The sequence below is a fragment of the Mus pahari genome, chromosome 22 (assembly GCF_900095145.1).
Source record: "Mus pahari chromosome 22, PAHARI_EIJ_v1.1, whole genome shotgun sequence".
In the NCBI taxonomy this organism is placed as follows: Eukaryota; Metazoa; Chordata; class Mammalia; order Rodentia; family Muridae; genus Mus; species Mus pahari.
This window is the reverse complement of record NC_034611.1, coordinates 13,176,519-13,201,960: the sequence shown is the minus strand read 5'-3', so window position 1 is coordinate 13,201,960 and position 25,442 is coordinate 13,176,519. Positions and strand designations below refer to the sequence as shown.

Here is a 25,442-nt window from a genome sequence, read left to right as displayed (position 1 = left end):
ATCTGATGCCCTCTTCTGGTGCGTCTGAAGACAGCTACAGTGTACTTACATATAATAAATAAATAAATAAATCTTAAAAAAAAAAAAAAAAAAAAGAGACCCTTATTTCTATTTGTATGCTAGCCATTGCTCACCATTTTGGATTATTTTCAGCTATTTTGTGCAGAGCTTCATGTCAGATGAAAATAAGATTTGGGGAAGAATGAAATTTGTTTCTTTGTGCATTATCAGTGCCTCATTGTATCCTGCCTTCTAACTCCAGTGTCTGTGTTTACATTGTACAGCAGGCTGATGACAGCCAGTGCTTTCTGAATTATCAGAGCAACATTAAGTCCTGCTGGAGCAATGCTATGATTGTTGTTTGCTTTTCATACATTTGAAAGTCACAACTGTAACATGGCCAATAACTCGTTTCCTTAACAAGAATTTATCATCCATTAAAACATCATAATTTTCTCATAATTCAGGACCAAGAATATTTTCATTATTTGGGAAATAGCTGGAAAATCAGGATTTTTACATTTATTTGATTATTTATATTACCAGGACGAGCCAAGCACATTACCTTCTATTTGTACCATGGCTGTTTTAACCCTTAGTATGTTACATATGAGGTCAAGTTGAGAAGTAACTTACAACTTACATGAAAGGAGAGTAGAGGATCCTGTTGGACTGTTTGGCTGGACACTATTACATTGGAACTGTTATTCACTCACAGAATCAGAAGCTGTGGTCCACCTGGGAGGGCGAGTCTTCAGAGTTCATCAGCTAAAATTTGTCTTGGAACTAATGAAGTTAATAACTCATGGTTCTGCATACCAGCCAAGTATCTGCCCAAATTATTGTGATTCTCTTCAGCACTGGAATGGAATGTGTTCACCATTTGCTAGAAGCCAAGTGTTTTCTTGGAGCTTTACTGTGGCAAGGTGCTATTTTTTTTCATTCGAACAAAAGATTAGAGTATTGTAGTGGAAATCTTGTTTGAAGGGTCACATCTTGGAGTATTACGAAATATGTCTGATAAAAATAGTCTGTCTTAAAAAATTGTTTTGGGGCTTTGTACCAAAGAAGTCCCAGGTTGAGCCCTCTGTCTCTTCCAGCAGATGTTACTTTGGGGACCCCAGTCTTTGGATATCATATCCATTTCAGGTGGTGGCTCTAGATCTTAACGATTTTAAGTGAATACTTAAGTGAAACGGACTTTCTTCCATCTTTTTTTTAATGACTTGTCAAATCTTTACTATATCCGCTGGGATAGTATAAAACCAGGCAAGGAAGTTTAAGACATCTTCCACTGTGGTCAGGTTGTTCTAATGGATGGATGAAAGAAATCACATATTTGATTTCCTGGGAGACATTGGCCAGTCATCACAAGCCCTTTTCTAGTATAGGCTACTTCCCTCTTCACTTGATACTCTCATAGCACCCCTGCTCAGATTCTCAGGGCCATCAAATTGCTAAATGTAAGGTGATCTTGCCAGAGACAAGTGTTTTTCCACCTGCTGAGGCAGCCTGATGGATTTGTAGACTGGATTCTGACATCCCAAGTGAATATGACATTTAATGTATTTTAAATAATTCCAAGTCTATAAAAAAAGCAATGATGCCTATATGTACACCCTATATTTTTATTACAAAAATATTGAAATAATCCATGAGTTATTCCACTCTGCACCAACTATAAAAAAATACTATCAAAGTTTGACCGGCACTTTTAATGCAACAAAAAGCACCATGACCAAGGACACCGAAAACAGAAAGCGGGAATGTTTACTTGCTGTATGGAGGTATTTAAAACTCAGAAGCTTGTAAGAGCACGACTTTACAGATGATTCAAATACAAATCTTAGCTGATGGAGTGGTAAGCCCTCAAGCAGTCCAGGCAGTTTGTTAATGGCATACACATCGCATCTGTATGCTCTCACTTGCTAAATTGTGTCCCAAAGTCTCTAGTAGACACATCATTTTGACTTTGGATGGGAAGAGGGTAAGTCTGTACACATCAGGGAACCTAATAATTCTTCTTTTGTCTGTTTGGGGAAACCACTTATTCTCAGATTTTTGGGGATTCCGTATCAGTTCTGTAATTGGACAAAGTTTGGCACTAGAAAGATGTGGCATGTGGTTTCCGGAATCATACCTGCTGACCCATGTCATTCTGCACCTAGAAACAGATCTGGAAACAGACAGGGACACGGACCTTGAAACAACCCCTTTTCCTCTCCCGTGGCTCTGTGGGTGCATTCCAATATGAGATGCACACACCTGAGAATCTGAATCTCACTCTGTCCCTTCCCCGACGGCTCTTTGTATATAAATTGTATCTTTGCAACTGAATACTGAATTGTGATTAGCATTTAATTTACATTACGGATATTGAGCTCCTTGGTCTCATCAAAAGCCATACATGTGCTGCATAGGATTTCTGTCATAAAGAATGTTCTCATCTGCGAAACCTAAAAGTAAAAACAAATCCTGAAATATGTAGAAAAAGAATCATTCCCCCATCAAAGCTAGTTAGCACGAGTGTAAACACTTGAGTCTTGCTGTCCACTTCATTGAGGCTACTGGTCTGCAAAGGAGAGAACGGTTTATAGAATTGTTCCAAGTGTGCTGCTTCCTTCCTGGAGTATGTTGTGAGCTTTGCATCAAGGAAATCACCTAAGCTTTTTTTCTTTGAGATTTATTTTTATTTTATGTGTGTGGGTATTTTGCCTGCATATATGTCTATGCACCATGTGTGTGGCGTGCTTGAGGAGGCCAAAAATGGACATCAGATCTTCTGGAATAAGAGTTACAGTGAACTACCAAATGGATGCTGGGGCTCAAGCCTGGGTCCTTTGCAAGAGCGGTCTGTGCTCTTAACTACCGAGTCATCTCTCCAGCCCCACCTTAACTCCTTTGATAGAGGGGTGGTGGTGGTGGTGGTGGTGGTGGTGTGTGAACATATTAATGCAAAACTTAGTAAAACCCATCAAAATACCCTAATGATTAGAGGCAACATTTTTCACAATAATGTTATCCTCCAGTGAATGTGCCCCAAGCCTGTGCTGGAGGAGTTTGTAGCAACAGTCATCTTAAGCTGACAGTGCCCTTCAGATAGAGTAAGAGACTCTCAGCACTACTGGCTTGAATGGACACCAGCAGCAGGCAGTCAGCTGATGAAAGATCAAACCATACCATGACAATGTTTGGACTAAGAACATACAGCTTGTTGCCCTACTCTTGGATAAGGTGTCATTATTGCCACAGCCCTGCTGTTACCCCTTCATGTGGACATTGCGACTTCTTATGTTTTATAAAGTGGTTTCATATTCCAGCCTCTCCTGAATAAGGGCATCATCTTTGTACTGCAGCCTTGGAGGAGATGGGGAACATTCAAAGGCTAAAATGGCCTTTCTCAGGCTTCGGTCCAACACATGTCTCTCCCATGCTGGATATCTATTCCTGAACAGGTCAATTTTAATGACTGATTCTTCAATCCGTGGTGGTCGAGATGATGGGGTGGGTGGTGCAGTTGGTCTCACTTGAAACACAGGTACACATCCATCCCGCTCTGCAAATTTCTGATCACGGTCACTGGCAACACTGCGGTTGTTGGAGATGGACCGTAGTGTGCTTGTGGCCACTTCTGGAGGCAGAGAGAAGGCAGTGGCAGGGTCATCACAAGCACAACTTGGTGACTGCCCAAATCTGGGCCCATTGGGATGGAAGAAGGCATAGTACATCAGCATAAAAACAACACCTGTTAAAAAGCTGCTGAAAACCACGCACAACGCAGGGATGGCAAATGCATCTGCAATCTGGGGAGCTTTGTAGAGGTACCAGAGTGCACTCAAGGCTGTATTTTCCAAAAGGATTACAAAATAGTAAATGAATAGCCTGCAGCGTGTCCTGCCTTCCTTGACATTGAACCAACTGAAGATGTAGATGATGCCCACCACCATGTCAAACACAATCTCTTCCCATTTGGTGATACAGAATTCTGTCTCACAGTGGACAATCCAGAAAGTCATGATGCACCAATGGAGGACAATAAATATCCCAAAATACAGCTGGAAAACCGAGGCAAAGAGGGCGAATGTGATGACCCTGGCAGCGATGGTGAAGAAATGCCAGCAGAACTGGATGATGACAGCCATGTAGCTGATGGGCTTTTTGTCATCTCGGGAGTCCCGAAGAGCCTTCTGGTAGGAGGCTAGGGCCCAAGCCAAGGACACAAGGGAGGCTGCTGCTGTGAAACCTACAAAGGCAAACAGGAAGAAATTGGTCAAAAGTGAGAGACAGTGATGGTGTGGGAGGTCAACTCACATGGCCATGGTGTCTTGGGACAGGCTAGCTAAACCTCAGCAGAGTCCATTCATTTCCTCAAGTTTTAACATGACTAAACAACCCTATGGAAATCCCAGTAGCCATCCTCTGTGAAGCAACAAACACTCCAAAAAGCCTGAGTTAATGGGAACACAAAGCCCATGCAGTGTTTTAAGATCTAGAAATGTGGTGGGACTAGCTTTCCATGTGTTTTGTAAGTTGACCAAGGGCCCTGGTTTGTTTAGCAGGAAAAATACCATAGGCTTGGGGTTGAGAACTGGCTGTTGTTTCAACTTGAGAAAATATTGTCTTCATGCATGACTGTGGCTGGCATTTGAAACCAGGGTTTTGGTTTAAAGGTGCCTATCTCCAAGGCTTCCTATCAGCTTGGAGAGTCTTTCTGTTTTTGACAGGGACAGTGATGGAAGATGCCAGACAGACTAGCAGCCGGTCTGTCTTCTTTCCTCCAAGCAAGAATGATGTGTCTTGTTCCCCAAAGGCAGCATACTCCTTTGTGATAAAGACCAGAGTCCATGGAGCAAGTTTGCCCTTATTTCTTGAAACACCTGCTGTGCCATTCCCCTTAATAGCATTTCAGTATTCTCCTGTCAGATTTTGCACCTGCTTACTGCCTTCTCCTTAGATGAAGAAATATCTGTTCGCTGTCATTTCCCTCTTAGCTTTTTTTGTAAAATAAAAATCATATGGAAATCACTTTTTTAGCCACTTCCCATAATTTATCATCACTTAGCTAGAAATCTCTGATAAAGCAGGATCATTCCACTGATTCCCTACACTCTGGCTTTGCCCACCGTGTCTCAGAGTTCATGTGTGTGGTCCATATATAGACAGTTAACCATAAAACATGAAGCCTCTCAACAGAAACTTCTTTTGGAGAATTGTGCTTTGTCAATTTGTGTGCTAGCTAGCTTGCTTCAGGAGCAATGACAAGGGTTCCTAAGACTCAGGAGGTCTCATGACTCGTAAAGCTCATCTGTTTTTTCCTTCAACAGACCTGTCATTCATCGTAGGTGGGTTGCACAACTGCTTTTGGTCTTCTTTGGAAACAATAGAAGGTATATGGAATTGGAACTTTAAAAAATACCGTTATTGAAAAAACCTCACTTTCTCCTACTCATGAGAAATGAATTTTAAAAAGCAACTATGATGAAAAAGATTAAAATTCACAGAAAAAAATATAACCACCAAACTCTTCCAGTTACTTCTCACCAATCCTCTTTGATCAAGGTGAATGCCCCCAAATATTTATTAAAAATAGTTTCCAGTAGTCACTTCTCACCCTTCTCCAGTGAATCAAGCAGAAAATCTGTGGATTTTTTTTTTTTTGTGGGCACTGGGACATTCAGAATTTTTTCTAACCAGCACACACATTGCTAATTGCTAGACATCTTACTCAGTTATGGATGGCCAGAGATCATCACGGAAAGGAGTTTATGGTAACTCCATTTCTATGTACTGGAAAACATCAATTACATAAAATTCAGGAATGAAAAGAGAAGAAAGAGAAAGAAAAGAGAAAAAGTCAGAGGATGGGAAATAAAAGGTGTCAAGATCATACATGTGACCAACATATTTATGACCAAAGATCAAAGATTGTGCCCTTTTAATTTCAATGTCTGTACTGCACAGGCTAGGAGCTGCTCATCTTCTCTCCTCATCTGTACCATTTGCAGAGTCACATCCTGAATCACGTATTTTTGAGATGGCCACACATAGTCTAGCATGGACTCCAAATCCTCATGCTTATTCCTGAGCAGTGGGGTTACAGTGTGCAGCAAGCCATCTCTTGAATGGGTTGTGCTCTGTTTTCAAGGTAGTGCCTGCGTCTTTGAGATGCTATGACATCTCTTCTCTTTCCAGAGGCTAGCTTTCTTCAGGAAGTGCTCAAGTGCAGAACGTCTGGGAAAGACAACTGCTTATGGTTGGGCTTCTGTAAACCAAAGCACCCTTTGACCTGACCAGAGACGTTCGTTGTTAGTCATGTCTATTTTCTAAAACTCAGAAGCAGACTGAACTTCCCTAATGCAAAAGAAAAAAAAATCATAACAGCTCCTAAATCCCCAAGTTTTGCTGTGTTTATCTGACACTGCAGGTAGAAAGCGTCCCGCCTGGTGTCATGGGATGGGTCACTGACAAATGCAGTTGCACCAAAAATATTATGTTAAATGAGTTTTAGAGCATGTGTGCAAGGCGTATATGAAAGAAGTAAATTTGGTTTTGACTTGAACCTCATGTTTAAGAATGTATAAACATGAATTTCTGTACAGTAATCCAAAATTTGAAATACTTCTGGTCCCAATTATTATTATTAATTATTATTATTAATTATTATTATTAACTATTTAGATAAATTCTCAACTTGTAGTAGCTGTAAGCACACAGCGCCACAAAGTTGCCTGCTGTCAAATGTAGAAATATAGAAAATTAATTGCTTCCAAATTTTCCTGTACTCTTCATGAGCAATTCTGCCTGTGTGACAAACTGAGACTTGAGAATGACAGGCTGGGAGTTCAAAGAGCAGAGCTTTGACTTGCTTTGCTCTCTGCACATATGACTTATAATTAAGAGGATCTACATTGCAGAAACATTCATGCTAGCCTTGACCCTTGTAACCACGAGTGGATTCTCCTTTTCATTTTTCTAATTGATTAATTCATTATTTTTTCTTTTCATAAAAACTGTGTTTTCAGTTAAAATAGAATTCCCTCTTCCCTTTCCTCCCTTCAGCCCCTCCCAGCTATGGTCCCTTGAGCCCCTCTCATGGCTTCCTCACTCTCAAGTTGACAGCCTTTATTATTATTGTCACATTCATATGTATATATGTATGTATGTATATATATATATATATATATATATATATATATATGTCTATGCATAAATATATTCACATTTCTTCATTTAAGCTCCCTAGTGCTGTTAATTTCATTTTCTAAATCTATCTTCAATAACCCAGTTTCATTTCTTACAAATTATAATAGATCAGATATAAATTCACACCTGCTATCGAGTGCTTACAGTATAAGCTCTTAATGCAAATTACATCAGCTTGGTTGTTCGCAATACTAAAAGCAGATGCCCTGCATCCTCCCCTAAATTTCATGGGTGGTAAAACTCTGTACCTTAAAGCACATCAGCGCGTTCTTATACAGTAGGCATATTTTCTTCTACAATCACAGTAAAACTATCACCTTAAGCCAATTTTCTATAAACATAACACATTTTACTAACCTACCATCCATTTTCCACCTTTGTCAAATGACCTTAATGATGTCCAGTCCAGAGCTGTTGCACAGTGCAGGGCTGAATCTAGAATAGGGCTTTACACTGAGTAGCTCCTGAGTTTAGTTTTCTTTAATATGGACTGTTTCTCCAGGCTTTCTTTGCTTTATCATGACACTTGTATATTCTGAAGAGCACAAGACTCCACAAAAGGAAATCAGTTTTCCTCACTTGAAGTTTATTTATTTTTCTGTCCTTATGATTTATTTGGGTTATACAGCCCAGGCAGGAATACATAAATGACACCTAACAATATAATTCTCCACATTAAATACTAAAATATAAAGATTCTTTCTACAGCCTCTGCGTATTTCATTTAATGTAAGGAATGACATATATCCCTTATGAAAATTTTATTCTCATGGTTAAAAAATAGCCAGAGGGAACTTAAGGGGGCTAAGCTATTCCTTACTCTGTTAATCTTGACATAAGACCTCTCAGTTTACCTAACTCATCGACAGATCTCATTTTGTAGAGAAGACATTAAATGATTATCTCCCCATCTTAATCTACCTCAAAGCTAACTCCGGCTTTCTTACAAATAGACCTTGTTTGTTACATCCACCTTTCTCTGTACACTCTTCTTCCATTCGCGTCTCTACAAGCTCCATGCCTGGGCCTCCTCTTGCTTAAGAACCACCATCATCACAGGATACCTACTTCTTTATTTCAGATATGCTTCCTGTTTTTGTCTGCCGGTCTTTGAGCTACTCACATCTCTTGGGATGCAGTCCCGGGTCTTTTCATTTCCCAGCCTATTTCCCATCATTCCAAATCCTGCCATGCCTCAAATCTAACATCCATCCTGACCACCTTTCTTTTTTGAGCTCCAGAGCCATGTCTTTTTATTTGAGGCCCCAAATAAACCTTCACTTCTTCTTGGAAACACAAGATTTCCCCTTTATCCTCCCTGCTGTTCATCCAACATTATTTCTCAGAACAAGAGAGGACATGATTAGGGTGGCTGCCGCAGTTCTAAGAACGGGGTTTAAGTATAGCCCGAGTGAAATGTCACGTTGCAAATCCACCCAAATCCACATGTTCTGGTGTGCTTCTCAGCATCCAGTCAGGCTGTGTCCACCTGATCTGGGAGCTTTGCTTCTTACTGCAATTGGTCTGACTGTGAGTAAAATGGCCATGAGGTTGGAGTGACAGTTAACTCTATCATTGAAAGTTGGTAAAGAGATGGAAAGCCAGAAAGATTGATGAGACACAGTTGATAGAGGGATGATAAATAATCCTTTCCTTTAGATTAGAGTTGTAAAGAATAAAACATCCTTGGAAATACTGCATTCCAAGTGTTCTCCAGGCTAAGAGAAGGTTTGTTTGGGGCCTCCAATTTAATACTACGGGTAAGGTTTAGTAAGCCACAGGCGAGTTCCTGGAAATTTTTCAAGAAGTCTGTAGAGTTTAAATGAGTTTTCAAATGTATGTGTATAACACTAAGGGAACTAGTAGCTCAGTGAGCTCCCATCCCCACCAAGCACTCTTGAACTAGTGACTCAGTGAGTTGATGTTTTCCTTGACAGGAACTCTAAGTGCACAGCAATTGGTCATCCCTTCCCTCTTCACCTTTCCTTCTTATGATGTCTTTATTCTTTATCTTTTTTCCTTCTCTTCTCTTCTCTTCTCTTCTCTTCTCTTCTCTTCTCTTCTCTTCTCTTCTCTTCTCTTCTCTTCTCTTCTCTTCTCTTCTCCTCTCTTCTCTCCCATCTTTTCTTTTCCTCCTTTCTTTGATTATATTCCTAATATTCTTTCCTCCTGTCTTGGGCTGAACTTGGGATTGAATGGTTTAAAAATAAATGATTCTATTAGTGAAGTTTTACTGGTGTCCATTCCTGACCTCAAAATTGCTCTTAAACTTAAAAAATTTTAAAATGTAATTTTCTAAAAATCTGTCAAATGGTTGGTTGTAGTTTGACCCTTGAAGCTTGTGTGTTTGAACCTTAGTTCCCTGTGTGTTGCTACTGGCATGGTGGAAAGAGAGGTGGGGTCTGGTGTGGAGGTAGTGAGGGTTCTAGTTTCACAAATAGATTAGTCACCTTTCTTAGGGATGTGTTGGTCTCTTCCACCAGAATGAACTATTGTGATTCTAGAGCTTCCCCCAATGCCTTTTTTTATGAACATGCATATACCTGCCACTGTGATGCCATCTGCCTTTAGGCTCTTTCCAGAAGAAAGCTGCTGAAGGCTGGGCTGGTCTAAATCTCCTCATCCCCCTCAGGCCCTGATGTTTGGGGAAGGAACATAGGTCCTTCACTAAAACTAGGAAAAATATCGACAAAGCCAGCTGACGGCCTTGCACGGTGAACTGTGGCTTCAGAACAAGAGAACCCAACTCATCCCATCTGTATGGGGCTACAGTTATCAGTCCAGGCCACTGTTTGCTCAGTCTGTAATGTGCTTAAGACACTTTGCATCCCTTTTGTGTAACATTGTTTGATTAGCTCTGATCTTCCACTTTCCTTTTCAGGAAAAAAAATGTATATAAGATGCTGTACTTCATTTTTTTATGTATCTTTAAAAATGATTTATTTGTTTATTTTATGTGTATGAGTACACCATTGCTCTCTNCAGACACACCAGAAGAGGGCATCAAACCCCATTGCAGATGGTTGTGAGTCACTATGTGGTTTCTGGGAATTCAACTCAGGACCTCTGGAAGAGCAGTCAGTGCTTTTAACCTCTGAGCCATCTCTCCAGTATTTCTTATATTTTATGGTTGTAAGCCTAGCCTTTAACGGCTGAGCCATCTCTCCAGCCCCCTCCAGTATTTCTTAATGAGCTTGCTTGGCATAACTTGTGCAATACCTCCCAAACCAGCTTTCCTATCTTCTATTTTTTTTTTTTAATCTTCTTATCTCCTGACTGCCCCCTTCTTAGGACTCTTACACTGAAAAGTGATCTGCCAGTCCATGCCAGAAAGTAGATGCTTCCATCTTGCTCCTCTTGAACCCCATAACCAAAACAAAACATATCTCTACTTTTTGTAACGTATGCAGCTTCGGGCATATTGCTACAGCAGGAGAAAATGAACGAAGAGAGTTTTCTGTAGCCATTTTTCCTCCTATGGTCCAACTCTATTGCATAGCTTTGCTTCAAATCCTTATCTGCTCTCAAGGTTTCCCATCAAATTTACACAACACTGTAAACCTTTGCTTTGTAGCCCAAGTAACCTGTGCTCATACAATCTTCCCATGATTTTTATCTACATGCATCTCTAACGAGCAGTGCAGGAAAATATTTATATTAGGATTTGAAAAGATGATAGCTTAAACTGTGGCTCATAGGGATGGAGTTGTGCAGACAAAAGACCTATCATCTTTACTTAAATATTTCCTCTTGGAATTAATAAATACAGAGCTGGAACACTTGGGAATGTAATGAAATGTCCCCTGATTCTGTAGTTTCTAGTCTATGAAGGAGCCATTTCTAACTTTTAAATATAAATTGGCTCTTTCATAGATGCATTTCCATCTTCAGGTCTTATGCAGAGCACTTTGTCCAGTTTATAATGTTTTGATGCATTTTTTTAATCATTATGTTTTTTGTTAGAGGAAGCTTTCGGAAAATATAACACCATCTTGCTTACTAATTCTATAGCACCTAATGCATTACACAGTGTCTGGCACATAAGAATTGGAAGGGGCAAGCTAGGAAGGCAAAGAAAGCATGCTCCAAATGCAAAGCCAGAACCATGGAAGACCTGCAATGTGCAGAAGGTTTGCATCATTCTTCTTTGCACTGATATACTGTTCTGTGCAATTTCAGTTAGGGTTGCACACTTCCCAAACACTATGGAAGAAAATATGTTACTTTGTTAGTGATCTGGAAACCACAATCTTCTAGCTTCATGGGATTCTCCAGAGACTGTTTCATAAGAGGGATAGCCTAATTCCCTGGATGTAGGAGGTTCAATGGAATTGAATTAAGTGCTTTAATCTTTGAGTCTTCAATTAGAGGAACGGACCTGTCTCTCTCCTTTTCCCAGGGAAAAGAGTACCTAACCTTCTCAAGTACCAGGGAAGCCAAAAGCTGAGGTGTCAATCATCTGGCCATCGGCTGATTTAGAAATTGGCTGTAGGTAGTAATAAACAAGCAAGCAAGCAAGCAAGCAAGCAAGCAAACAAACAAATCCAAAGCACTTTGAAAGATGATGCTCTGAAAAGTTTTAAGCATAATGACAGAGGATAATAACAGTATTGATGTTTCACAAAATCAATTACAAGCTCTGAATATGCTCTTCTTTTTATGGCATGGCCAAACTAACTCACTGCACCATTGCAGAGGATCCTAGCACTGACGCTTGGTAAGAAACTTTACAGCTTCCCCAGAGTGTTTGCAGCTCATGGTCACAGACAAGGAATGAACATTTGTTGCTCTGTGTACATGCTCAGGTGTGAGTATGAGGCCTGCCTAAATTTTTGTGCAGTGTAAGTCCTAGGTTAACTTTCAGAAGCAAATATTATTTGGTAAATAAGAAAACTGAGAACCAAAGACAGGCTAACTGACTTCTCAGAGTTCCTGATAATAGCAAGGAGTCTGAATCAGTCACTGCACACAGGTTGGAGTAGTTAAGATCTAATAATGGCAAAGATTTCTTGACACTCCCATAATCAAGACTCATGGACTGTCCACATGTAAACTGTTGATGACTCTAGAAGTCCAGTAATTAATGCTGCCTTCTTAGGCATCTGGCATCTAATGGGTCATCTCTGTTTGCTAGTCTCAGACAATAGCTGCCATGTTTCTATGTGGCCAAAGGTTCCTGTTTGGAATTCTTTTCATGAAATGGATCAGAATCACAGGGCACAGGGAAGAAATCTTTCTTTTCTTTGTGCTCTCTGATTTATGAAAATATCTCCCTGATTTTTTTTTCTGAGGAAAAATGTTCAATTTGAATTGAAATGCATGGTCTAATTGTAGCAGGTCACAGAATAAGTGTCCAGAATCAGAATGGTAGCCAATTTCTTTGCCATGTTTAGAGCATGCCAGGGAGTTGCAAATAGGGTATCAATTCACCCATTTAACAAGGTGATAATAGGAAAGTACAAAGCTTTCAGGATAGGCATTTTCTCATGCTCCTGGAACTCCAGACCCTGCCTAAGTTACCACCTCCCACAGCCCCCACAAAAGAAGCACGGTCAGTAGTCAGGTAAGCAATGGCCCAAGCTTCTGACCTTCAGGCTAAACTCCTCCCCAGTTACCTAGCAACAGTGAAGACCATAAAAAGGGGTGTTCAGCCCCACCTCGATCTCATACTCTTTTTTTCCTTTACCTTTCACTTCTCTCACTTCTCTTCTCTTCCCTTTCTCTTTGTCTTCTCCTCTCCTCTCTCTTCTCTCTTTCTTTCTATTCTTTCTCTCTCTCTCTTTTTACCTTCTCTCTTTCTCCCTGCATTTCTATAATAAAGCACTTAAACCATAGAGTCTCTGCTCCTTCTAGAATCTGCTGCCCACTCTGGTCAGTGTTGGGAACTTCTTCCCCTATTCCCTCTCTCCTGTAACCCTGGTGTCTTTAGCAAAGTAGTTCCAGGGACCCCGGTCGGAGGCTACCCCTTCTCCACCCCTGCCACATGGGTCAGAGGCTTAGAGGTCCACCCAGGTTGAGTGGAAAGCGCCTGGCAGTCTCCCTGTGTCTGCCTGCCCAGAGCACAGGGACTCTGGCTGGACGTGGCATAATTTTCCTCCCCACTTTTCCCCAGGGCTATCCCTGCCCCCCTTGATTTTGTTCCCAACAGCACACCTTGCATTTGTGAGGCATTTCTAGAGATGATGTACAGTGGGCAGCATCCACCCTGGATGATGAGGATACCATTCCATTAACTCAGGTCTCAGGGGTAGAAAAGAGGAGGAAAAAGCCAGCCAACACAGGTTTGCTTGCTTGCTTGCTTTCTTCATGCCCTGGCTGCTGTATGTAGTATGAGCTTCTCTACCATAACACTTAAAACTTCTGTCATCAATAGACTGAAAAATCCTAAGATCATGAGCCACAATAAGGCCTACTTCCCTCCCTCAAGCTGTTTCCTCAGGAATTTGTCACATGAAATGAAAATCTAACACCATGCCATGCCTGTGTTTTCAGAGAAGTATGAAGCATGAAGTTTGGTGACTGTTACTTAGAAAAGCCCAGGTAAAAGGGACAGCTGGTCCTCAGGACCTTCTAGAATTGTATGCAAGAAAGAAGGGTGTCTGTTCAACTTCATGTGTGGTTTATAAAAAGAGGGTCAAAATAGAGGCCTCTCCTAAGGCTGGAAGTCAGAGAGAGACAGTAAAGGATGCAGAGGTGGGAATTAGTGAAGAAAAGAGAAAGGCTGCCCCAAATCTGCTGAAGTCCCTGCAGCAGAGAACATCATTGGGCTGTTTTTGATTGCTTATTTTCTGAGCTTTCTCCCCTAACTAATTTCTGGCATATACTTTATATTTGTTAAGAGCAATTTGCTTTTAAGTTGACACAGTTTTCCATATCTGTGTCATGATGCCAAACTACTTCCCTGTCCTATGGAGTTAGAGAGCTGAAGGAGATTCTTCAGGTGGGATGGAGGCTGGACACCTGTTCCTCCTTTATTTTCTAGTGACCTGCCTCCTTGGGGGTGCCTCAAATTTTATGCCATCAATAAAAAGAATGTATCTCTGTTGTGACCGTATGGCTTTCGCTCTAGAATGGTTTGCTCACTAGTCACCCCCCCTCCCCACTTCCCCCTTCTCCTCATATTTTCTCAAGTGCTTTCTTGTTTCAGGGCTGTGTGAAAGTCATGTAGCATTTATACAACTGTATAACATTATGTATACTGATTCTGGGAGACACACAGTACTTTTGAGAATGTAGAGTTTCACAGAACAAAGTCCTTCAGAGCAACTGGCCACAGGATGAATATTATCTAAGAGTGTGTCACACTGCTTCTCCACACAGCTGCTGAGCCAAGCGGATGGTGGTCAGGATAAAGGATTAGAACATGCTGGGTATGGAATGTATTTCATTCTGCAGGCTTTGGGTGAATTAACCCACTGCATTCTCTCTTACCTCTTCCTTAGTCTGAGTCCCTGTTAGATTCAAATGTGACTTTATAGTTAAACTGAACTGTCCAAAATGGTATTCACACAAGTTTCTCCCTAGCTATACATTTTTAAAGACTCTCTTCAGGGCCCCTTAAAACAAGTGATTATGGAGTCTTTATACAATCTCCACTTCCTGTAATGCCAAGAAAGGCTTCTTCCACTGTCCTGGAACTGAGTGCCCCATTCTCCCACTCTAACCGACCATAGATAGCAAGTTCCTGTCTGGCCTCACACCTTCTAGTCACATCCTGCTGTAATCCTCCCCCCTCTGGGCATCTGCCTTTATCCAGACATGCTTGGGCTTTCTCCCCTAAAAGACAGGGATGGGCCCTTCTGCCCATTGGCTGCTAGGCTAGTTTGTGCCCTAACCCCCTGCAAATAGATTAGACTTTTAACTCTCAGCATGAAGAAAAAGGGACTCTGTGGGAGTGTTTTTATGAAGCATTGTCTCTCCTGTTCAAATGATAGCATCGAAGGGAACCTGCCAGCAATGTGGGTTACTGAACATGGCTGTAAAATTTCTTGTAGAAAATCCCTGGCTGTGAGTGAGGCTTTCCTTCTGAAATGACAGATGATCACAGCTGTCAAGGACTCTTCCCATCTCTCCTTCTTACAGGGTATGGCGCTCTGGGAGCGATCAAGACTTCTAAGTGACAACTGGGTCCCAGATGGAGGAGTATTGAGACCAATTCAATGGCTCTTTCCTATCACAGCCTTATTTTTGAGAAATGAAAGCCTTTCATTTAGCTGTATCAGGAGTGTCTCTCAAAATGCTGAGTGTTAGAAGGCATGGTCCTCAGGGTAGTGCAATTGAGGGGTGGTAGAAGCTTGGAAGAGGTGGGACTGGATGAGTTTCCAGGCCCCTTTCTGTATTTTATAAATTTTGGCTACACAGTATTTTTTTTTTTTTTGCACTTTTATTGAATCTTTGTGAGTTCCACATCATGTACCCCAGTCCTGATTATCTCCATCATATCTACCCTTTTACACTTGCAACCTCTCCCCCTAAATAAACCACCCCACCCCCCACTGCCCCATACCATCACCACCACCACCACCACCACCAAAGCCAAAACAGAGAAAACATCATGGAAGCTGTAGTATGTCACAGTGTGTCTAACAGTATTATTCCTCTATCCACACATCCATGTTCTTTAGTCTGGTTTGAGATGTCTGATTTTTATGGCACCATCTATATTTGATCCTCACCAGAATTCATCTCAGCTATCCTGTTGTTGCCCTCTGTATTGGAGACCCTGCAGCTTTGGATCAGCCAGTTGCAAATGATATGGATTTTGGTGTGGGCCAACTCAGAGTCCTGGATCTGGACCTGGATCTGGATCTATATCTGAGCATAGGTGGTAGCTGAACTGGCTTTCCCTATAGTATACACCACAAGGGAGAGCTCTCCAGCCCTGTTCCAGCTAGGGTTCCCAGTGCCATCATTTGCAAGAGTCAGGGTCAGCTCTCCTGCTCTCACGCCCTTAGGGGCCAGCTCATCTGCACTCATGCCTCCTGAGCCAGCTCCACTGTGCTGCCCAGTTAGGTGTGGGGCCCACTTTTCCAGATCTGCAGTCTGTGAGGGTCTGGGACAGCTTTCCCATCTACCACAGGTGGCAAGGTGGGAAGAGTCCCGCGGCCACACCCATGCCATCTCATAGCAGATGAGGGGCAAGTGGTGAGGCCAGCTCTCCTATGCTCTCATCCTCAAACTGGCTCACCCACACCCTGCCCACCAATGCCAGCTCTACTGTGTTGCCCAGGCAAGGTACAGGGCCTGACATCCAGAGTGCTGCAGCTGGCAAGGGGCAGGGTCAGTTCTGCACAACACCTGGACATCCACGTGATTCCCAGTGGCTGCTGGGATGGATATTGACATCGACCCTTGCTTCCATGAAACCATGGACCCAGACATGGCCCTCAGCGGCAGATTAGGCTGGGACCTCACCAGAGCCCCAGGTGGTGGGGCTGACCACTCACAACAGGCTACTCTTCTCCACCCTAAAGTCCTCACATCACATGGCGTGGCAGAAACAGGTCTGTGTCTTTCTTCCTCCTTTACGGCACTGCATGAATTTGTTTTGATTTGACTTAATTTGATTTTTATGAGCGCTAGTCATAAACCAGCTTTGGCCACCAAGCCAGAAATGAAGCTAGGATGAACAAAGGACGGCCATCTGTTCTGCCTCTGACTGATATAAGAGCACCACCACCAAAAAGCTGTCTCTTACAGTGAGTAGTTTTGCTGACATGTGCCCTGGCCATGATATGTGGCCACTGGCCTAGAGCAGCAGTACTAATTGATTATGGACAAGAAGCCCCAGACTGCCAAGCATGGTATACTTCCTCTCTTCACTCATTGACTATTTTATATATTCTTATACTAACACAAAGCTAACGCAGTCACCATATATAATCATGGCAAAGTTCATTCCTAATCATAGTCCCTATCATTAGAGTAGAGCAAGCAAAATTTTTAGGTTTTTTTTTTTTTTTAACAAGATTTTTAGTTTTTTGAACAAGATTCTATATAGGAATATCTAGAAATTGAAATGATCTCAGGTACTAAAAGTTTGGGAAGAGTATAGGTATTTATGGACATGATAAGCAAAAGAAAGAGAAAAGGGGAAAATAAATAAGAGAGAGAGAAGCCTTACTGTGCTTGTGGAGCTGGGGAACATTGGCTGTCTGCCAGGTTTTTGTGGAGCATATAGGCTGGTGTGAACTGACACACCCCTTCTGCGGACTGACCTGTACCCCATGGTTGGAGAACTCCTGTTGATTAGGAGAACAGCAACTCCTCCTATAGCTTCTAGAGACAAGAGACCTTGGCAGTGGGCCTTTCTTCTGTGTCTGAGCTATTGCATTATAGCTTTGGGAACACCACTCTCACTTCTCATCACTGATGCATTAATTAAAAGAATCATAGTTTGACCTCAATTAGCCTTGGGGTTGACTTTTAATTGGGGGAACATTCCTTGGCTGCTCTTCTGTCAAGAGTCCCTGGGATTTATCTGTGTGCCTGTCTCTAGAGTTGTGTGGAAACTCATACGATACCATTTATGCTTGACAGAACAACAACAACCAAAGCAAAAGCAAAAAAAAAAAAAAAAAAAAAAAACCAAACCAAACCAAAACAAAAAACCTGTCTTGGTCTGATGTCCATGCCACTGTTATTCAGAGTGAACACTGATGTCTATGCCACTGTTATTCAGAGTGAACAACAATCTGAATAACAGAGTGAAACAAACAATCCTGCCACTTCTGGGTAGCCATACTGGGAGCCTGGTGAGACAAACCACTCATACTATGTTGCTCTTACTGGCAAATGAGCCCATTTGACTCACTAGATTTATACACTACACATCTGTACATTTAAGACACACTGGGATAAATTTACCCCCAATGCAATAGAAATTTGTTAAAACACAGGAAACAAAAACTCTCAAGGGTGGTAAAATAATAAATTAGCCTATAAGCTGGGCTTGGTGGTACAGCACACATGAACCCCAATACTCAGGAAGCAGAAGCTTGAGAAGTGTCCTGAATTTGGGACAAGCCTGGATAACATAAAATGTTCAAGGCCAGCCTGAGTGACATGGTGAGACGGCTGGGGTCATAGATCTGTGATAGAGCACATGCCAGCCATGCAGTGAGCTAAAGGTGCAAGTAAAGAAAGCTGTCTAGGAATTAAAAAGGATGCCACAGGACACTGCCAGGGCTTGCAAAATATTGTTAGATTTGGTTGAGAGATCTGTTGAAGGAGAACACGATGAGTGGTGCATATTTGCTTGGGTTTTAATGTAGCCTTTCTGGGCACAGCAGCTGGGTACAGTTCATGGTTAGAGTAGATCCAGAGATGTCGTCTAATGCAGTATCCTGGCCACTGTCATTCTTTCCTATAGTTCTGGGAAACATGAGCCACCTCATCATGTCACTCAGGCTGGCCTTGAACTTTTTATGTCATCCCAAACTCAGGACTCTCATGCTTCTGCTTCCTGAGTATTGGGGTACATGTGTGCTATATCACTAAGCCCATCTTATAGTCTAATTAATTACAATACCATCATTGAGATTTGTTTGTTATTTGTTTGTATCTCATCTAAATGGATTTTTTTTCAGGAAAATGGATTTTTTTGCTTCATTTTGTTTTTCATTGAGATAGACTTTTCTGGGAGAATCATTATTTATGATGTGATCTTTACTTGTTGCTAAAAGGTAAAAAAAAATTAAACAAATTCTTATTCTGGATGTTTTAGAAGAATTTGCATAGGAAAATAATTTTTTATACTTATACTCATAAAAAAGAGAAAAGCAAATCGTAAAGGGAAATAATGAAGTTTGAGGGTTAAACTTGTATGAGCTTGCAGTTAAGCTGTTGGTCTTATGAATTTGTCTGTTAAGGTAAGATAGGCATTAGTTAGGCATATCAGAACAACCACAGAGAAGCCTGAGCAGACGCTGGAGAACCACCACAAATTCAGTGTAATAAGCTAATGTCCTGTTAGAGTCACCCTCTAGTCCCACTGTTATATATCGTCAATGCTAATCACAAACAAATTGGATGGTTCACGTTCATGCTGCTTATACTTCTCATATTCCTTATACTTACCTATGCAATCAACTAACACTGGATGCCTGTGCTGGCTCTGGGGTGCTCAGGGAAACCTTCTTCCTCTATCTGTGCTAAACTTTCTGAAGCACTCTTTTGGCCTGCACTTTCACTTCAAACTTTAGGCTGGGCAATAAACTCAGATTTGCACCCTGATGTTGGTCTCTAGACTTCAATTTCCCAATCCTCCGTCCTGTTCCCACATGTTGGCTGACTGCTCAGTGATATATCATGGGCCATCTCCTCTAGAAATCCATCATTTCCCGTGCTTCTGGTACTAGAACCCCTCTTCGGTGTTCCTTTATGTCTTCATGCATACTTAAAATTAGGCTGCAAGTTATTAATCATTCTTCCTTGTTTGTGGAATTCACAAAGGTAGGCATTGGCTTTGTCTGTTGCTGTGCTTTGGGAGACTCTGAAAATGCCTCGTGCACTGATAATTACTTGATAAATTACATCGGATTGAACCGAATGGAATTTGGAGATGTTCGAAATTGAAGTATTGCTTGGGTGCCATTCTTGCCTATAATAAAGACACAAATGACCTGGCTCTGGGACTGTTTATTAGTGTCCCAGGGGATGAATTGGCCCTTGGGGACATTGTATAAAACACAAATCATCAGGAATCCAATGTGCGTTTATTCCCTGATGAAGACATGTTGCTAATAGGACAGAAGTAAATTAAATGCATGCCATCAGCAAGTGTAAAGGTTTTTCAATTAGGATTTTGTATGCTAGTGAGCAGCAAAGGAGCAGTAATTCCCCCAAGACAGACCTTTATGGGAAACTGATCGACTCTAGGTTCAGGTTCCCTTCAAGTCTTCTGAAAATGTGAGAATACATTATATAAGCTTTTCAATTGCATATGAGGTTGGTTTTGATAAAGTCTGGATTATACTTGTCTCAGGATTTTGAAGTTAATAAAGTACAGATAAATGTACATACAATTTAAACACACATGTGTACTTATGACAATGATATGCTCATTCTGAGTCAAATGCCACTATTATGTCTGTTTTGAATAATGAGCTTACAAGAGAGACTTGAGGGAGTTAAGTGTATAAGAAAAGCTTTTAATAAGTGATCAGCAGAAACTAATAAAAAAGTAATACCATAACTCTTGGCTATTTTTCTTTCATCTGAACACTTTAGCCCAAGGTTCCAGAAAGCCAAATTGAAGGGAAAATCATTGCTTTAAATAATTGAATATCTTATTATGTTTTATGTACATACTGGTTTGTTGTAAGTAAAAACAGTCACAAAAATCTTCATTGAATTGTTTCCAATTATCACTAAAACAGATAGCCCTGTTTCTAATGTTTGAATGGCATGACTATATAATGATGGTCTTAGAACGGAGCATTTTAAGTATCCTGCTGTTTGATTAAGTATTCCTAAGATTTTCTTCTTAATATATTAGAAATTAACCAACCATATAAAATCAATAAGAAGACAGGAATGAAACAAGAATATAGATTAACTGACCTAAATGGCACTATCTCAGATAGAGCACTGGGTAATCACAGACAAGCTCCAAAGTGCTAGTAAGATTGAAAGTACACGCATAAACACATACAACACACACACACACACACACACACACACACACATTAAATAAACAGACTATAGATTTGAAAGAGACCAGAGGGACAGTACATGAGACGGGTTGAAGGGAGGAAAAAGAAGGGGAAAATAATATAATTATATTATAATCTCAAAAACTAAAAAAAAAAAAATACATCAGAAAAATACAAAGTACAAATTCTTAAGGAAATAAAATGAATGATCACTGGCAGATATGTGGAGGTTAAATGTTATTAAGCAACAATAGGATAAAGCAGAACTTGCAAGGAATAACAGAAATTAACGTTTCAAAAAGTAACAGATATCAAGAAACAGAGAAGTACCAAGTGAACAATCTGACTTCATAGCTTAGAAATGTAAAGGACAACAAGAGCACAGCCAGCAGCCTCAGGAGGGATAGTGCTGAGAAGCTAGGACAGAGGACAGAGAAAGGAAGGCCAGGAACTGCTCTTGCAAAACCCAGCAACTAGGTAGGAGCTGCTCATTGTCACACAGAATTTAGTTTGGAACCAGCTGTTTATAGAAATAATCAGCAGAACTGACCAGTCTTTATCTAGACTGAATAGAAAAGAAGAAAGCATTCAGTTGTTAAAATCATAAATAAAAGTGGCAACTTATGTGGCTTTAGAAGAATGAAGAGGATAATAAGAATACAGCCATCGAGGTTGTGGAGAAAGAGGAACACTCCTCCATTGCTGGTGGGATTGCAAGCTTGTACAACCACTCTGGAAATCAGTCTGGCGGTTCCTCAGAAAACTGGACATAGTACTACAGGAGGACCCAGCAATACCTCTTCTGGGCAAATACCCAGAAGATCTTCCAACTGGTAATAAGGACACATGCTCCACTATGTTCATAGCAGCCTTATTTATAATAGCCAGAAGTTGGAAAGAACCCAGATGTCCCTCAATAGAGGAATGGATACAGAAAATGTAGTACATTTACACAATGGAGTACTACTCAGATGTTAAAAACAATGAATTTATGAAATTCTTGGGCAAATGGATATATCTAGAGGATATCATCCTTAGTGAGGTAACCCAATCACAAAAGAAGTCACTAGATATGCACTCACTGATAAGCGAATATTAGCCCAGAAACCTAGAATACCCAAGATACATTTTGCAAAACACAAGAAAACCAAGAAGGAAGACCATCGTGTGGATACTTCATTCCTCCTTAGAATAAGGAACAAAATACCCATGGAAGGATATAGGTACAGAGACAAAATTTAGAGCTAAGATGAAAGGATGGACTATCCAGAGACTACCTCATCCGGGGATCCATCCCATCATCAGCCACCAAACCCAGATACTATTGCACATGCCAGCAAGATTCTGCTGAAGGGACCCTGATATAGTGGCCTCTTGTGAGGCTATGCCAGTGCCTAGCAAACACAGAAGTGGATGCTCACAGTCAGCTATTGGATGGAGCACAGGGCCCCCAATGGAGGAGCTAGAGAAAGTACCCAAGGAGCTGAAGGGGGATGCAACCCTGTAGGTGGAACAACAATATGAACTAACCAGTACCCCCTGAGCTCGTGTCTCTAGCTTCGTATGTAGCAGAAGATGGCCTAATCGGCCATCACTGGGAAGAGAGGTCCCTTGTTTTTGTAAGCTTTATATGACCCAGCACAGGGGAAGGCCAGGGCCAAGAAGTGGGAGTGGGTGTGTAGGGGAGCAGGGACAGGGGGGAGGGTATGGGGAACTTTCGGGATAGCATTTGAAATGTAAAAAAAAAAAAAAAAAAAAAAAAAAAAAAAAAAAAAAAAGAATACAGCCATCAGCTGCGCCCCAAGTACTTGGGCAACCTAGAAGAATGGACCCATCCCTTGCCACACAGATTACCAGGGTTAAATCATGAAGGAGTAAAGAATCTCAAAAAACCTATACCTCTGGGTTACTGGATCAATAACAAATATCTGTCACTAAAGAATAGCTGAGAGATCTAATAGGGTCTCTGGTGAATTCTACCAAACATTCAAAGAAGACTCAGCAACAATATTTTGCAAACACTACCTGAAATTTGAAGCGTTTAATGCTTCTCTCTAATTCCATGAAGACAACATTAACCTGATTCCAAGGCAGACAAAGACACTGCAAGAAAAGTATGCAGTCAAGTCACCAATGAGTGTTGGAGCAAAAGTGCTCAACAAGGTACTAACAAGCTTAATTTGAAAATGCTATAAAAGGTTTAAATTCCAGGATCAAATGATTAAACGTAGAGCTTAATACAGAAAACAAAATGGTTGAGGATATAGTCAGCAAGTGAGCTAGACTGGCATGGCATGTAAAGCTCTGCTAGGTGTAACCTCCAGGATTATAAAACAACAATGAAAATAAATATACCTAACACATAACAGGAACTCACGTAGTGCAAAACACATTGACAGAATGTGTGGTAAAAATTATTATCCCACTAGACAGAAAGAGGGTTTAATGAAATTCAACACAATAATGATGAAGATGGTGATGATGATGGTGGTGGTGTTGACGATGGTGATGGTGATGATGATGATGATGACAACAATGGTGATGATAACAACGATAATCATCTAGGATAGAAGGACATTTCGTTACCACACTGAAGGCTGTGAGTTAAGAGAACCATCAGTGGTGAAAGGCTGAATGAAGGCTTTACATTTAAAGCCTTGGTTAAAAACATGAGCTGGCAAATCACTGTTTAGTAGGGATGGAATTTCAGTTTGATAAGATGAAATTATTCTGGAGATGAATGGTAGTAATAGTTTTAGAACTATAGTTCTCAACATGTGGGACATGACCTCTCTGGGGGTAGAATGACCCTTTTCCAGGGACGTATATCAAATATCCTGCATGTCAGATATTTACATTATGATTCACAACAGTAACAAAATCAAAGTTACGAAGCAGCAATGAAATAATTTTATGGCTGGGGTCACCATACCATGAGGAGTTGTATTAAATGGTTGCAGTGTTAGGAAGGCTGAGAACCACTGCCTTAGCACAAGGTAAATGCGATTACTTTTGCACCATTCATTTAACATTTGTGAATACACTATAGCCATTTTGTGCTATTTATATATATTTGTCACCATAAAAAATAACCAAATGTAGTTCCTTATTATACTTGGCTAATACTCAGAAGTTATAGGCTCACTAAAAAAATCAAATTTGACCCAAGATATGTCTAAATTCCTACAAAAATAAATCAAATTTGTTGCTTTAGACTGAGTGACCTATGCAGCCAGCTTCAAGATTCTTGTCAATGCTACATCTTGTATGCCTATTTTTTAGCTCATTATCTGCCAGTGCCCAAGTGTTTTTCAGGTCTGAATCCCATGTAATTTCACCTCACAGGGTCAACTTCTATCATCTTGCCATCACACATATGCTGGGTGGAGACAGACTCCCAGGTACACACAGAAGTTTGTGCTGTAATGTCAAGAGGCTGGGTCATGGAACTTCTCCTTGCTTTAGATTTGAATTAGGCTTTGCTTGTCAGCAAAAGTGGACCTCAATCTTCTTATGCACAAAGTAGAAATGAGATCAGTCTTTCAGAGTATTGAGAAGGTGAAAGGATGTCACAATCACACAGCACCTGCCATTTGCTATCAGACACTTGAAGGTCATTACATGTCAGTTTTCTTCTTCATCCCATAAGTCCTTCCTGGTAATTGTGCCATATTTCAACAATGGGAGAACACCAAGAAAGGTGGATTAGTAGTTTATGTGGGGAACTCTTGTGATGAGCCGTCACCTATGGCCTGAGCAGAGTCAGGTCTATTTTGCCCCTTGACTTGAGGTTTGACATGCTGTTCACTAAATGCTTACGAGAATAACGGCTCCTTTCCTGACAGAGCACACATCTGGAACACTATCCAGGGCTCTGATTCATAAATTTACAAAAGTAATAACAGAAAGGACGTTTTATAAGTTACTAATTTTTCCAAAGGTAAAGTTCCCTCCCACTAGTTTCTACCTCCAAGATTCCACGGGCTAAACGGGGTATGCCACGTGGTATGCCACGTGGTAGGAGGAAATGCTTTTAAAATGGAAACAAGGGCAGTGTGGGGAGGAAAGTTGACCTGACTGAGGAGCATGCTAGTCACTGATTTCTTGAAAGAGATTCTATATATACTTTAAGCACTTAAAATAACACCTTGATCTTAAATTTGAAAGTGCTTGCCCACGCGTTGTCTTAGTATACACTGCAAGCTTGATATTGCGCACTTCCAGTGTTTTGACTTCAGTATCTGTAGCTCCTTTAATTGTAAAGTGAGAAAGCTCCGCTGAATGGAATTGAGGCCCTCAAGGAAACAGGTGGTGTGCTGGAGGTGAGCTGCTAGCTACCTGTGACCTGCGTGCTTACTCCCTGCTTTTAAGTGCCAGACACTCAGAGTGTGCATCAAGATGTCTTCTGACTCCTTCCAGTTCATAGACAGCTGTTTTGAGTTGACACAGTTTTTTTTTTTCTTTAGAATTCACTGAAACACAACTTCTCTCTCATAGCCCCGCTCTTTTTCAGCTGCAGCAGAAGTTTCCCATTGACTGGTGACTGCTCAGCATTTGCCTGAGTAAGTTCTGGCATTTCCTCCA

At 41.0% G+C, this 25,442-nt stretch overlaps 1 protein-coding gene across 1 annotated transcript in view; it reads right to left on the bottom strand.

Moving 5' to 3' along the window:
• Nucleotides 1-1,696: 1,696 nt before the first annotated feature.
• The window catches only part of Xkr4 (XK related 4), a 352,079-nt gene continuing 328,333 nt past the window's right edge, over nt 1,697-25,442 (bottom strand). The window contains exon 3 of the mRNA XM_021222216.1: nt 1,697-4,243. Coding sequence (XP_021077875.1) covers nt 3,297-4,243 — 947 coding nt within the window. The 3' untranslated portion in view covers nt 1,697-3,296. The remainder of the gene's footprint in view (nt 4,244-25,442) is intronic.